The sequence below is a fragment of the Heterocephalus glaber genome, unplaced genomic scaffold (genome assembly GCF_053883595.1).
Source record: "Heterocephalus glaber isolate CG9 unplaced genomic scaffold, H.glaber_assembly_v1.0 deba00001097, whole genome shotgun sequence".
Taxonomy (NCBI): Eukaryota; Metazoa; Chordata; class Mammalia; order Rodentia; family Bathyergidae; genus Heterocephalus; species Heterocephalus glaber.
In genome coordinates, this window is record NW_028258191.1 from 891,424 (window position 1) to 904,662 (window position 13,239).

The 13,239-nt window shown below is 38.4% G+C and overlaps 1 protein-coding gene across 4 annotated transcripts in view; it reads right to left on the bottom strand.

Annotated features, from left to right (window-relative positions):
* Stam2 (signal transducing adaptor molecule 2) overlaps positions 1 to 12,926 on the bottom strand; it is a 52,985-nt gene extending 40,059 nt beyond the window's left edge. The window contains exons 1-2 of one of the 4 annotated variants that reach the window (XM_087209992.1): positions 12,498 to 12,631; positions 3,670 to 3,783 (exon numbers count right to left, since the gene is read on the bottom strand). Coding sequence is in view for 2 of the 4 variants with exons in the window: in XM_004870020.4 (XP_004870077.1) it covers positions 12,498 to 12,537 (40 nt within the window). In the remaining 2 variants the exon portion in view is untranslated. Of the gene's footprint in view, positions 1 to 3,669; positions 3,784 to 11,488; positions 11,509 to 12,497 lie in introns of those variants that run through there. The other 3 variants (XM_004870020.4, XM_004870021.4, XM_021248415.1) reach the window with 3 other exon arrangements.
* Between the last annotated feature and the right edge of the window lie 313 nt (positions 12,927 to 13,239).

Here is a 13,239-nt window from a genome sequence, read left to right on the forward strand (position 1 = left end):
ACATGACCTGGAGTCCAACTGCCAACGGTATGCTTGTTCCCATCTGAAACTCCTGAGCATGATCTTTACTGTACACTTTTTCATCAAAAATATTCTGGTCTTCTGAGCTCTGACCAGAATCTCCCATGAAGCCTGGTTTACAGTTTTCTAGCTCTTCTTTCATCTGACATGCCCAAATCTTTTCAAAGTCCTACTGGGAATCAGTTCCAAGGGCTTCTGAACCACATGGTCAAGTAATCACAGCAACAACCTTACTCCTGATATCAAAATTTATTTTAGTCACTTTCTTCTTGCTGGAACAACTTAAAGGAGGAGAGGTTTATTTTGGCTCATGTCCAGGGTCAGCTGGTTCCAAAGAAACAGAATGGCAGAGAGGCATGGCAGAGTGGAGCTGCTCATGACACAGAGGACAGAATGCAGAGAAGAGTTAGGGAGGGAGACTCACTGGGCCAAGATCCCAGTGATCTGTCTCCTCCTACTTACCAACTGCATGCTAGCTATATCATCTCACAATCCAATCACTTTCCAAACACAGGAGGCATTTTAGGTCTAAACCATACAGCAAGGCAGAGAAAAGATACTTAGTTTACGGCAGCTAGAAAGCAGAGCAAGAGAACAGTGACAGAGAGGAAGGGATGAGGAACCAAATACAAACCCCAAAGTCTCCTCTCCCGACCCATCCAGGCATACCCAGAACTGTGCTCCAATCCCCTGGGCAGGTGAATCACAACACTAATCAAGCTGACACTCCACACTGTCACAAGAATCTACTCTTTCCTCTTGAATCTGAAAATCTAGCATCATCAATTACCAAATTTTGTGCTTACCCATGTGTATGAGTACAAATACACACATATTCAATCAATTAAATCAGATCCTGGACCACCTAATAGCCCACGTAGTTCTGCTAGAACTCAATTTTTCATGATTATTTTTTCACTTTTGGCTATGTGATATAATCAAATAAGAAGCCTATTTTGATACTCCCAAAAGCTTTCCAACAGTTTCAAAAATACAGAAAAGAACACAAGGTTTACTTGATTTGATTTTTCAAAGAAAATGGAAAAATTCTGGGTTGAATACTGTATCAAGCCAAGTTTATCCTCTACAAATATAGGATTCACAATTATTCTTTTTAAAAAAGTATAAAATCTGAAGACATTATAATGGCCTGCCAAAAAGGACTTCACTTTTAAAGTGAACTAAGTAACAGTTAAATTATGCACTTAGGAGTATTTTAAACTCATGGAAAATTTTAAATATTATAATTAAGAAACCATTCTTTTATAGCATGTCACTTTACCCAGTGTTGGAACCATATCTTATGTTATCCTGTGTCAAATGCATAGAGATGGAGAGACTTAAAAGAGCCCACCTGGGGCCTAAATGTTAAACTGCCAGGGTTTGGTGGGTGTAAGTCATAACATTTCATCACCAGGCTTTGATTACTGTATACAGGGAGCCTCAAATACACAGTGAGGTACTTTAGAAAGAGTCCAACAATACCATAAAAATCATTCCATCAATGCCTACAAGGAAAAAAAAGACTCCCCCTCCATACAGTCTATTAGATTCAAAACACAGTCTATTAGGTTCTAAAAAGAACTCAAGTCTACCCATAAAACTTTTAATAAAATAAGCTCTATTGGTATAAAAAATTTAACTATATGAAACAAGAATGCTTGCAAGAAACTGTTAAAGCTCCTCCTATGTTTGGAAATGACAACTCATGACTGGTCTTCTGTTTCCAAATGTGACAAAATGTCTGATGAGAGGCTTGTTATCCTACCAAAGACAACTATAAAACAAGTCAAGATAGATAAAGCAACTGTTTCCAGGAAACGAGTAAAAGGCAGCAGTTGCCTTTGAAGGAAGAGAAATATGGAGTGAGTCTCATGATGACCCCAGCTTTCTACATAGAAATACTTTCCTATCTCCACACAAGAGACAATAGTTTAAGTAGATCAGCTGGGCATCAGAGACCAGATTTATAAACACAAGGATTTACCATACATGCTTGGTCAAGGGATGAGCTACACCCATAGTGTCTAGCAGAGATTGCATACTACTATATGTGATTGAAAGGTCATGCAGTGCTGGGAGCTATCCTACCTGTTAAAGACTGAAATGTTTGTATCCTTCCCAAAATTCATATGTTGAAGCCAGGCATGGTGGTCCATGAATGTAATCCCAGGTACCTGGGGAGGCTGAGCCAGGAAAACTGCAAGTCTGAGGCCATCCTGGGCAACTTACCAAAACCCTGTCTCAAAATTGAAAAAACAAAATAGGGGAGGTGCCTGTGGATGTAGCTCAGTGGTCAAACGCTTGCCTAGCAGGCATGAGGCCCTGGGTTCAATTCCCAGTGCTACGGGATAAGGCGAAGGGTGCATATGTTGAAGCCCTAACCCCAGTGTGGCTAAATTTGGAGATGGAGCCACTAAGGAGGTAAATGAGGTCACAGGGATGAGGTCTGATCCCAGGGGATTAGTGTCCTTTTAAGAAGAGGCATTAGAGAGCTAATGCTCTCATTCTTCACATGCATATACTACAAAGGAAAGGCCACTGGACAACCCATCCAAAAAAAAAAATGGCTGCCTCCAACCTAAGGGGAGAGACCTCACCACATACTAACCTCGCTGGTCCCTTGATCTTGACCTTTGAGTCACAAAAAAAAGTGAGAAAATAAATTACAACTGTGTAAGTCACCCAGTGTATCAACTTTGTTAAGGCAGTCTGAGAAAATTAATCAAAAGCAAATACTTCATTAATTCAGTTGAAACCCCAAAAGCCCACCTCTTAGAAGTACAAGCCCTCTAGAATTTAGAATTCAAAGTTCAAAAGTGAAATAGGCCTAACTCACAAAGAATAAAACCAAACCCGACAAAACCTAAAAGATCCTCCAATAATCTAACTGATGACAGAACCTCAACACCCTGCAGAGGAAGACGATTTAATCTAGATTCCAACAAAGAATAATCCATATCTAGCATAATATAAAAAATTACTATATATGCAATAAGTGCTCCATAATCAAAATAGTAGTCAATAAAGACAGATGTTAGCAGAACCTACATAGTAGAATTAGCAAAAAATCCCCCAAAAAACTGTAAAACAATTATTACATGTATTTTCAATAACTTAAAGCAAAAGATGGTCATAAGTGAGGTGTTAAGTGCTGAGCAGGGAAACAGAAACTATAAAAATGTAAGTCCTAAACTGAAAAGTACAATATATGAAATAAAAAAAAAAATCATTGAATGAAGTTAAGAGCAGATTTTAAAATGCAGAAATAGGGTTAGGGAATATTATAAAATTTGAGATATAAGAAAAAAAGACTGAAAAATAAGCAGAATTTATATTAGATTTTTAAACATGCTATGGAACAAATTACTGGGAAATTAATAGTTTAAAAACCACCAACTATCAACTCAGAGTTCAGTAGCTCAAAATTCAGGCAGGTTCTGCTAAACTCTATGCCTAGTGTACTGGTGTTACTGAACCAAAGTAATATAATTAAATTCGTGTTCCTAGGAACTGTGTACAATGAGTACATTAAAAGACTTTAAATCCTTCTTTAAATGTGTATGGAACTATTAAAATTGAAAGTCATCCAGAACAATATACACAGCATACTCTCTAAACACAATGTATTTTTACAGAAACACTTACAAAACCCAATCACAGAAGGGCATAGTGGCACATGCCTGTAGTCCCAGCACTCTGGAGGGTAAGGTAGGAGGACTGTCATGAGTTCAAGGTCAGCCTGGGCTACATAGTGAGACCCTGTCACAAACAAAACAAAACAACAACAAAAGAACTCAAACCCAATCACATAGAAATTAATGATCAGGGTATACAGGTAAAAGAATATAAGAGGAAAACATAAAATTCATTATGATTAACTTAATTCTACATACCAGTACAGTATATCTTTGAACATGGCTAAAGTAATGCTTGGATCTTTGTCTTGGTCCATTTGTTACTACCGTACCTGAGACCGAGTAACAGAAATTTACTTTCACATTTCTGGAGGCTGGAAATTCTAAGACTGAGGCTTTAGCCTATGGCAAGTGCCTTCTTGCTGCATTTTCATGAGGCAAAAGGTGAAGGGCAAGAGAGCAAAGCTGCTCCCAAATGCTCTCTTTATAGCAGTGTTAATCTACTGGTGGAGGCAAAGCCTACATGACTATGACACATCCCAGAGCCCCACCTCCCAGCACTGGTACAACACCTGATTTGGGGAGCACGTTCAGACCACAGCCATTTCACAGGAAAAAAAATACTTTATATATATTAATAGAAGCTAAAACTATTATTTTATATCTTAAAATTACAGAATAGCAGAGAAAAATGCAAAAAAGTTTTTTCCATACACACACAAAAAGAAACCTACAAAATGGAAAGCAAGTAAATAAACAGAATTCATTTTGTAATCTGACGTGGAACCACAGCTGATAGCTTTGACTAAAAATAGAATCATGTCCTTTCTTTGCACTGATTCATTATAAACTAAATAACTATTCAAAAATGTAAGAAAGTTGATTTTTCCTGGTTTATGAATAAATCATACTTTTATACTATTAAAATTATTTATCTATTAAGTTTCTAGACTATACAATTCTTATGTAATTAAATGTATACTAAAATAGCAAAAGTCTAATACCTCAATCTTAGAGATTATAAATATTTCGCCTCCTTCTAATGACACAGATTAAACTACATTCTATAGTACTTGGGTTTAATACATACTCTCTCATTTAATCTTCCTCCCATTTAATGTTCATTTACTTCATTTACTATGTCACACACTAACATGATAAATTTAAGAACACCTTGTTGTGGAAGAACACAGAACAGTGATTGCCACTCTTTTTTCACTTCTTCATAGTCAACACTTTTTGTGGGGACTATGAGGTGTTGAAAGAATAGGGCACATGGGGCAGATAGAAGTAGGGGAGAGAAGACATCAAATCAACTTTTACTTAAACCACTATTTAGAAGGCAGAAAAAGAGATCTAAAGACAGACTTTATACTCCTGAAAATTCACTTGCTTCTTCACTGTGTCAAAATGCCCTCTCTAATCCCATTATGTGAGACCCAAGCCCTCTCCCAATTCCACAAAACAAGTATGCTCATTCCCAACACACCCTCACACCAGGGAACAAGGTTGAAGCACAAATGTTGTAAGCATAATTTCTACTGTCACAGACCTATCAAGGAAGCATCACATGCAAGACACTAATGGCTGGAGAAAAGGAAAAAATGAGACCCCAAAATAGCTGCACACCAAAAAGTCACAGATGGAGGATTCAAAGCAGGCTAGCAAGTGACTGCCTGACGCCACAGGAGGAAATCATTGTGCACACTATGGAGTATGACTTCAGGCCTCAAAGGTAGTGTGCTCATCACTAATTAAACACTGAAGACCTGCCTTCTCTACATCCAGCTCTGAATCTTACTTATTAGGGTATGGGCTTTGGATAGTTCACTTGAATCAAATCTGAATCCATGCTCTCACTTGTAAAATTGATTTAAAATGGCTAGCAGGCTTAGAAGAGTTGTGAAAGTTAAGTGAAAAGAAAAATGAACAAAAGACTTAAGTATGCTTTGAAAAAGAGGATATCCATTTAGTAAATGTATTTAAAGATGACCAATACCAATATTCATTAAATTCATACTAAAAATATGAAATACATACTTGAATGGTTAAAAACTTTAAAATCACACCATCATGCACTGACAAATTTCTGACAAGGTGAAGCAATATGAGCTAAAAATAAGTAGGTGGCCACTTCAGAATGTCACTAACTTTTAGGGGGCAATGGATTATTCCCTGATATCTGTCACACTTTCAATTCCTATATTAAACACATTTATTCATCACCAGGTAACGTAACAGGCCCTATTAAGGCAATAAAGTTTTTTTTAAAAAAGTTCTTCCCTTCAGCTTTCCAAAAGCACATCTCATGTACCTAGTATTATAAGGAAAATCAAACTACTGCACCTGCTATATTTCCTTGAAGTTTTTAGACAATATTGTTTAGATAATTTATGACATATGAAAGCAAAAGAAGCTGCTCCAAGTAAGAAAAAGTTCCTTTCAGTTCAAAGATGGGAGTGATATTTATTACACCTAGAAGACAGGCACAATGTTTATTACACTTAGAACAGCTGAAGATACTAATAAGTCAATGTGAATCTTAGTCCTAGAGAACAAAGGAAGGATGGGGAAAAGAATGGGGAAAACCAAATGTCTCAGTTTTCTAGAAACAATATTCTCCTCAGCAAGGGGGCTTGATAAAAACTAATTGGCTGACATTTTGATAATAGGAAAAAGACTGTAAGATTAAAAAAACAAACAAACTTTGTAACTTAAAGTAAAAAAAATCAAGCCTGCCCATGCCTTCAGTCCAGGACTCTGAGGCCAGGCTGGGCAACAGAGACTCCATTTCTTTACACAGGGGGCAAAAATGATAAATCAAGCTAGAGAGAGAACTGAAAAGGTCATATTTAGGGACAGAAGGCAACAGATGTGGCTTACTAGTACAGTGCTTGTCTCACCTGCACAAAAAAGAAAAAAAAAAAGAAAGGAAGGAAAGAAAGAAGGGAGGGAGGGTGGGAGAGAGAGAGAAACAGAAAGAAAGAAGGCAACCAAGGAGGGGGAAAAATAACAGGAAATGATGTAAGTCAAGTGTAGGAGGGCACACCTGTAATTCTAGTACTTAGGGTGGAGGCAGGAGGATTAAGCCTAGCCTAGGCAATTTGTAAGACCTTGTCTCAAAACATTTTGAAAAAGGGCTAGGGCTGGGGTTCAGGGCAGAGATCTTAGTTCAAACAAAAGAAAAGAAAAAAAAAGAAAAGAAGAGAACGAAGAAGGGACTTAAGGAGGAAAAAATATATTCTTAAGTTTTATTTCTATGTTTGTGTAGATGGTCAGAGCTATCAATTGTCAATTAACCAATGTTTGATATTCCATGCTACATACATACATATAAACAAGGTCTACTCTTTTTTTCTTTCTTTCTTTGAGACAGGTTCTCACTTCAGGCTGGCCTGGAATGGGCTACATAGCTCAGGCTGGCCTTGAATTCTCAATCCTCCAGTCTCAGCTTCCCCAGGGCCTGGTGCCACCACACCCAACACAAGGTCTACCCTTAACACTAAAAAGAACACCTGAGTTTTATTTAAACAGACAACAGCTCATATCTGCCTAACAACATTGCTATAGTATTACACTGTATGTTTACTTCTAGAAAATTATTCTCTTGCCCTCCTGTCTTACTCTGAAACTATAATACACAAGCTTAGAATTAAATGTTATTATCAAGGAATTAAAATGTATAATTATTAACATCAACTGATGTGAAACAAAAATAAAATTACAGTATCTTTTATCTTAAATCCTAAGAGCCTAAAAGAAATCCCTTTTTATTATGATTTTAACCAATCTGTCATAAAATTCATATGGGAGAACAGAGCCCCAAAATAGGTGAGACAATCAAAAAGGAGAAAAATGAGACACGGATTTGCACTACTAGTTTTTTTTTTTGGTACTGGGGATCGAACTTGGGACCTTTCGGCTGCGAGGCAGGTGGCAGAACCACTGAGCTAAATCCCTGGCCCTAGCAAAATCCCATTTTTTTTTTTTTTTTTTTTTGGTTTTGGGAGGGGTTTTTTTTGGTACCAGGGATTGAGCTCAGGTCCTTGCGCTTTCGAGGCAGGCAGTGGAACCACTGAGCTAAATTCCCAGCCCTGCACTCCTACTTATAAAGGCCATGACATAAGTGGTGTTGGTGCAGGGATAAAGAGAACAGGGTAGGACAGGAAGCACAGACATAAAGACTGTACAGATTAAGTCTTGGTAGGTTAAAGACCTAAATGCGAAAAACAAAACTTTAGTAAAACTTTCAGAAGAAAACAGAATATGATCCTTATAATCCTCAAGTAAAAACAGCTATCTCTTACATAAGAAAAATAAAATCAAAGGGGAATGACAAATATCACCAAATTAAAACTAACCTACTTTCTTTTTCCCTAGGCCTTTTTAAATTTCTTTGAAATAGGGTCTCAAGACGTGGCTTAGGCTGGTCTCAAACTTGTGATCTTCCTGCTTCAGCCTCCCAAGCAACCGGGATTACAGACATGTACACTGTGCCCCACAAAACATATTTTTGAAATAAAATACAAGAAAGCAACAAGTTACAATACAAATCTGCAATTCACATTATCAATAGAAGATTAGCACAATACATAGAACACTAAAAATCAATAAAAATTAATCCAACAGCTTAATAAACAAAAGTAATGAAAGGCAATGTATACAAAAAAATAGAATGACCAAGAAACATGAAAAGATCCTGAACTTCATTAAGAATAAAAATAAAATTAAATGAAAGCAATATATTATTCCACAGCCATTAAATGGGCATAAATTTAAAATTCTGACAATAACCAGCTATAAGAACCACAGCAACTTCCCTTATACTGTGACTAGAAGTGAAATATCCACGAACACTTGAAAGAGCAATTTTGCACTAATATTTAGCAACTTTGCGTGAACTATACACTTCTGAAGAATTTCCTACAATCCCTGGAGAATCCCTCACTCATGAACACAAGAAAACATAAAGAATTTTCAATACAGTGTTGTCTGCAATATCCAAAAATTGCAAACAACTTTATGTCCACTAATAGGTAACTGGATAAATAATGTAGTATATTCCTATAGTAGAATATCACAAAGCTATTAATGAACTATAGCTAGAACATCAATGTAAGTAACATGAAAAATGTTGACTAACAAAAGTCATAGAACAAAAAATTACATTATTTTTATAAAGTCCAAAAACATGCAAAACATAGTATAGTTGTGTATGTGTAATATACGTATTTCTCTTCTAAAAAAGAAGCAATTATTAAGATTGGCTGATAGAAATGGGAGTTTATCTTATACTTTATGCTAAAAATATTTCACAGTTTAAAAAAACCTCAAAATATATTGATTGAAAGCTGTAACTTCTGAAAATATTGGGATTTTTTTTGGTCCTATGCAAGTAAAATAAGGTATAGGAAAAACTGTACGGCGAGGCTACCATTTTCATCTGCAAGCAAAAATTTTTATTTTTAACTTTTTACAAAGGTTATAACAATCACAGTTATGTTCAAGGGTTGACTTAAGTAAATTTCATAAATTTGAATGTATACAATAAATTTCTATTATTGGAATACTGTCATTATCTGCTTTTATACTGGGATTTCTTATAAAATTTAACTGGAGAAAAAGACTGCATGACTGAAAGCCCCAAGCTGTCAAGTTCTGCTAACACAACAAAAGTCAAACACTCAGAAATGCACATATTCAAATTTCACTTGGAGAAAACACCATCTTAAAATAAAAGTTCACACTTCAAACTGCTATGTCAAAAGAATTTTGCAGTGGTACCAAATTCAAACCCAGCTTTGTGAGGTACAAGTGAATGTATCTTTAAAGACAGAGATGCTAAGGTTGTTGAAAACAGCAAAAATTTAGCAATCAGTGGTATACAGTGGAGCCAGAAACTGGCAAAAATTTTTTAAAAATTTGCCTGGTAAATAAGCAAGAAAAAGATAAACATGAACTGGAGTAAGGGGAGAAGAGACGAGATATGACTCAGGAACCAATGTACTTTAACTGGAAAAATTGGTACAGAATGTACAGAAATAACATCTTCCCTTTTAATATTAAGCACTAAATCTTCCCACTGTGACTCTGTCATGTTGTACCTTCCCCTTGGAAACTCCTTGGTGGATAACCATATATGTACAGTAAGAAGTAATTACTTCCTGATGGTAAGGAGAGGACAGTGTTAACCTTTATGAGAAAGTTCCTACCCCAAAGTGCTTCCCATCTCTTCAGGAAGAAGATCGTTTTAAACAAAGGGGAGGATGGCTGGGTGTGGTGGTGCACACCTGTCATCTCAGCGCCCAGGAGGCTGAGCCAGGAGGATCACTGGGAGTTCAAGGTCAGCCTGGGCTGGAAGGCAAATTCAAGGAAAGCCTTAACTAGATAGGAGACCTTATGTCAAAAAAAATAAAACTAGGGCCAGAGATTGAGCTCAGTGGTGCTGCTGCTTGCCTTGCAAGTTGGATCCCCAGTACCAAAAAATAAAATAAAATAAAAATAAATAAAATAGTGGGAGAATGTAAAGCATCTCATATATTCCTATATTTATTGCACTATACTTATCACATAAAATTATGCTTTTCTTTGTGTCCTTTTCATATCAATTTTTATTAAAGATATTAGCTATTTTCTAAATGAATATCCTTTTTACTGGATTTTATGCTTTTATTATTTAGGTATGTGTCCTACATTAGATTGAGAGCTTCTTGAGGGCAAGAACTCAGCATATTGCTGGGAATTTAGCTCAGTGGGTCCGATGCCTGCCTCAAAAGTGCAAGGTCCCGAGTTTGATCCCCGCTACAAAAAAAAAACACTTCAGTATATTTATTCATTTTTGTACCCCCAGAACTTAACACAATGATACATGATAACTATTGACACATGATAACTATTTGATGCATGATGCTGACCAAAGAGTGAACAAAGGTATGATCGAAGAAAAGTAGTAAAAATCTAAGTCAAGGAGAATAGATGAAAAAGATGACACCATAAAGGAAAATTCCAGTAGAAATCTCAAATCAATGGGCTAGGAATGTGGCTCAGTGGTAGAAGACTTGCCTCCCATGCATAAGGCCCTAGGTTCAATTCCTAGCCCCCAAAACACAGAAGTCAAATCAAATCATGACTTACTTTGTATTACCTATTTTAAATTAAAAGAAGCCTTAAGATCTAAAAATACAATGTATAATTTTTCTTTACTTAAGTTTAAGATTCCTTAGTATTTCATTCCATTTTTTTCTAATTTTATTCACTTGTTACAGAACCTCAAACAAACTCATTCACCCCTAACTTACCTTTTAGACAATGATTTCAGTCATACCTGAGCTAATAAAAACTTGAAACTGACTGATGGGCCTGTCCATGAAAAAAAAAAAAAATCAATGAACAATCACCAGTGCCTCTTTTATTTTATTACAGTGATAGGAACTGTGATCTGCTAAACCATCCAAGGATCTCGGGAGCCACTGAGGGGAAGATTTAAAAAACCAAAACAGGCAAAGCGCTTCAGCCTACTTCTACCAGAAAAGTTTTCAACTGGCCTCAAGTTCAAGGCCAGCCTGGGCTACAATACTGAGTTTAAGGCTAGCCGGAACTACAAAGTGAGACCCTGTGTTTCAACAAAACAAAACAACAACGAAATCACAAGTCTAACAAAGGTAGTATAACTAAAGCAAAAGAAGAAATATGTTCCAAAGGCAGCCTGAGCGTCAGCATTCCTAAATTTATGCCAGTCACTGGTGTTCATCTAACAACCACAATGCTGAATGAAATAATGGCAATACAGATTTGAAGACTAAGGGTATTTATGTAAAAAAAGTACTTACCTCCTTTGAATACAGTTTTGGGATTACATAACGTACCAAAATGAGGCACTTTCTAGTCTTCACAATTAAGAGCTTTAAACTATGAAACAGGTGGCTCACTGCTAAAATGTACCGTATTTTGCGTGACTTGGGAAATTTTCAGCCATGCTTTTCTTATTCTAAATCCTAAAAATCTACCGAGAGGGCCGGGGATTTAGCTCAGTGGTTTCGCCGCCTGCTACGCAAGCGCAAGGACCCGAGTTCGATCCCCGGTACCAAAAAAAAAAAAAAAAAAAAAAAAAAGAAAAAAATCTGCCTAGAGATATGTAACTACAGCTACAAAAATGTTCTCTTAAGACAGTATGTCGTATAGTTATCCTAATGCTCAAAGTAAGTTCTTACATCGCATTCATCTTTTTCTCATTCTATTGTCACTGAAAGAGATCAATTAATATTTTGCTCCAACAAATGTGAATTGTCCTGGACTGTTGTGAGAGTGTGAAGTTTTCCTTTTCATACTCTTAAGACAGAATGCCTCACAGCATCTCCACAAGTGTAAACACCTCCTGAAGCTGCACTATTCAGGACTTGAATGCATATATAAGCAATGTGGAGTAAATTCTCCCTATTCAACGGGGATAAGTTGAAGTCTCTCGTTTCGGGGAACCCTAAACAGTAAGGTCTCCTGCATCATCTATCATATTTAAGGTGCAGAGGGAAATTAGCCAGCTCTGGAAGGAGCAGTAAGTTTGTTATCAACAACTCCGCAGTTCAACTCCAGCGAAACCCGGCTCTTCTCACTCCAGTGCTTGGCGAATGGAACGGCCCTTTTCAGGGTCCCCAACCTCAGGCCTGCAGGAGGCGAGGCTCAGGCCCCCAGCTACGCGCCGGGGCCACCCCCAGAGTAACCCGTCGTTTAGGCAGCGGCAACGCCCCTTCCCTCTACTTGCTTACTTCCCGGTCTCCAGAGTCGTCACCGCCCACTTTCTTGCTGGACAAACAGAAGTCCAGGGTCCGAAAAGGCACTCACCTACGTCCTGCTCGAAGGGGTTGGCGGCGAATAGAGACATCTCGCCGGCGCCCGAACACCAGTCGTTGCGGTCTGGCCAACACTCGGCAGGCGCCCCCGCTGGGTGACCCGCCACGGCTTCCTAGACAGCTCGGTTCTGGCCGATGTCTCGGCACTTCCGCCACCGCACCTGCCCAGCTCCCGCCTGACAGGCCGGCTCCCAGTCCGCGTCCTGCCCTACGATCCGCCCCCAACTCCCTCCCGAGGCGAGACCACACCTGTCGCGAGTATTTTCACAGAGCACTTGTCGCTGTTATTCTCTAAGAGGAAACAGCAGCCCCGACCCAGAAATTCGTAGAAGTCAGGCGTCCGACGAGGCCACCTTTCTATCTTTAGGACCCCGGCGCGCCACGGTGCCGGGGCCCTTCGAGGCCGGAAGTTCTCCCTTCTAGAACTGCCAGCCGCAGGAAGCCCGGAAGCTGAAGTGATGGCGACTGGGCGGCAGAGGGCGCGGTGTCCCAGGATTTTTCGTGAGGGAAGGTAGGCTTCCGTAGCAACTTTTTTCACACCAGTTATGCTTGTTCCTGGGCTGCGGGTCGGCGCCCGGATGTCTTTGGGCCAGCTGTTGCTTTCACGTCACAGTTTCGTTGCCCTAGAAACAGAAATGTCAGCACAGAGTTGGCTTTGAGAATCTCTGAATGACCTGGCTATGCTCTCGGGCGTTTAGGAGCAAAAGTGCTCCCTCCTAGACGCCCAAGACAAG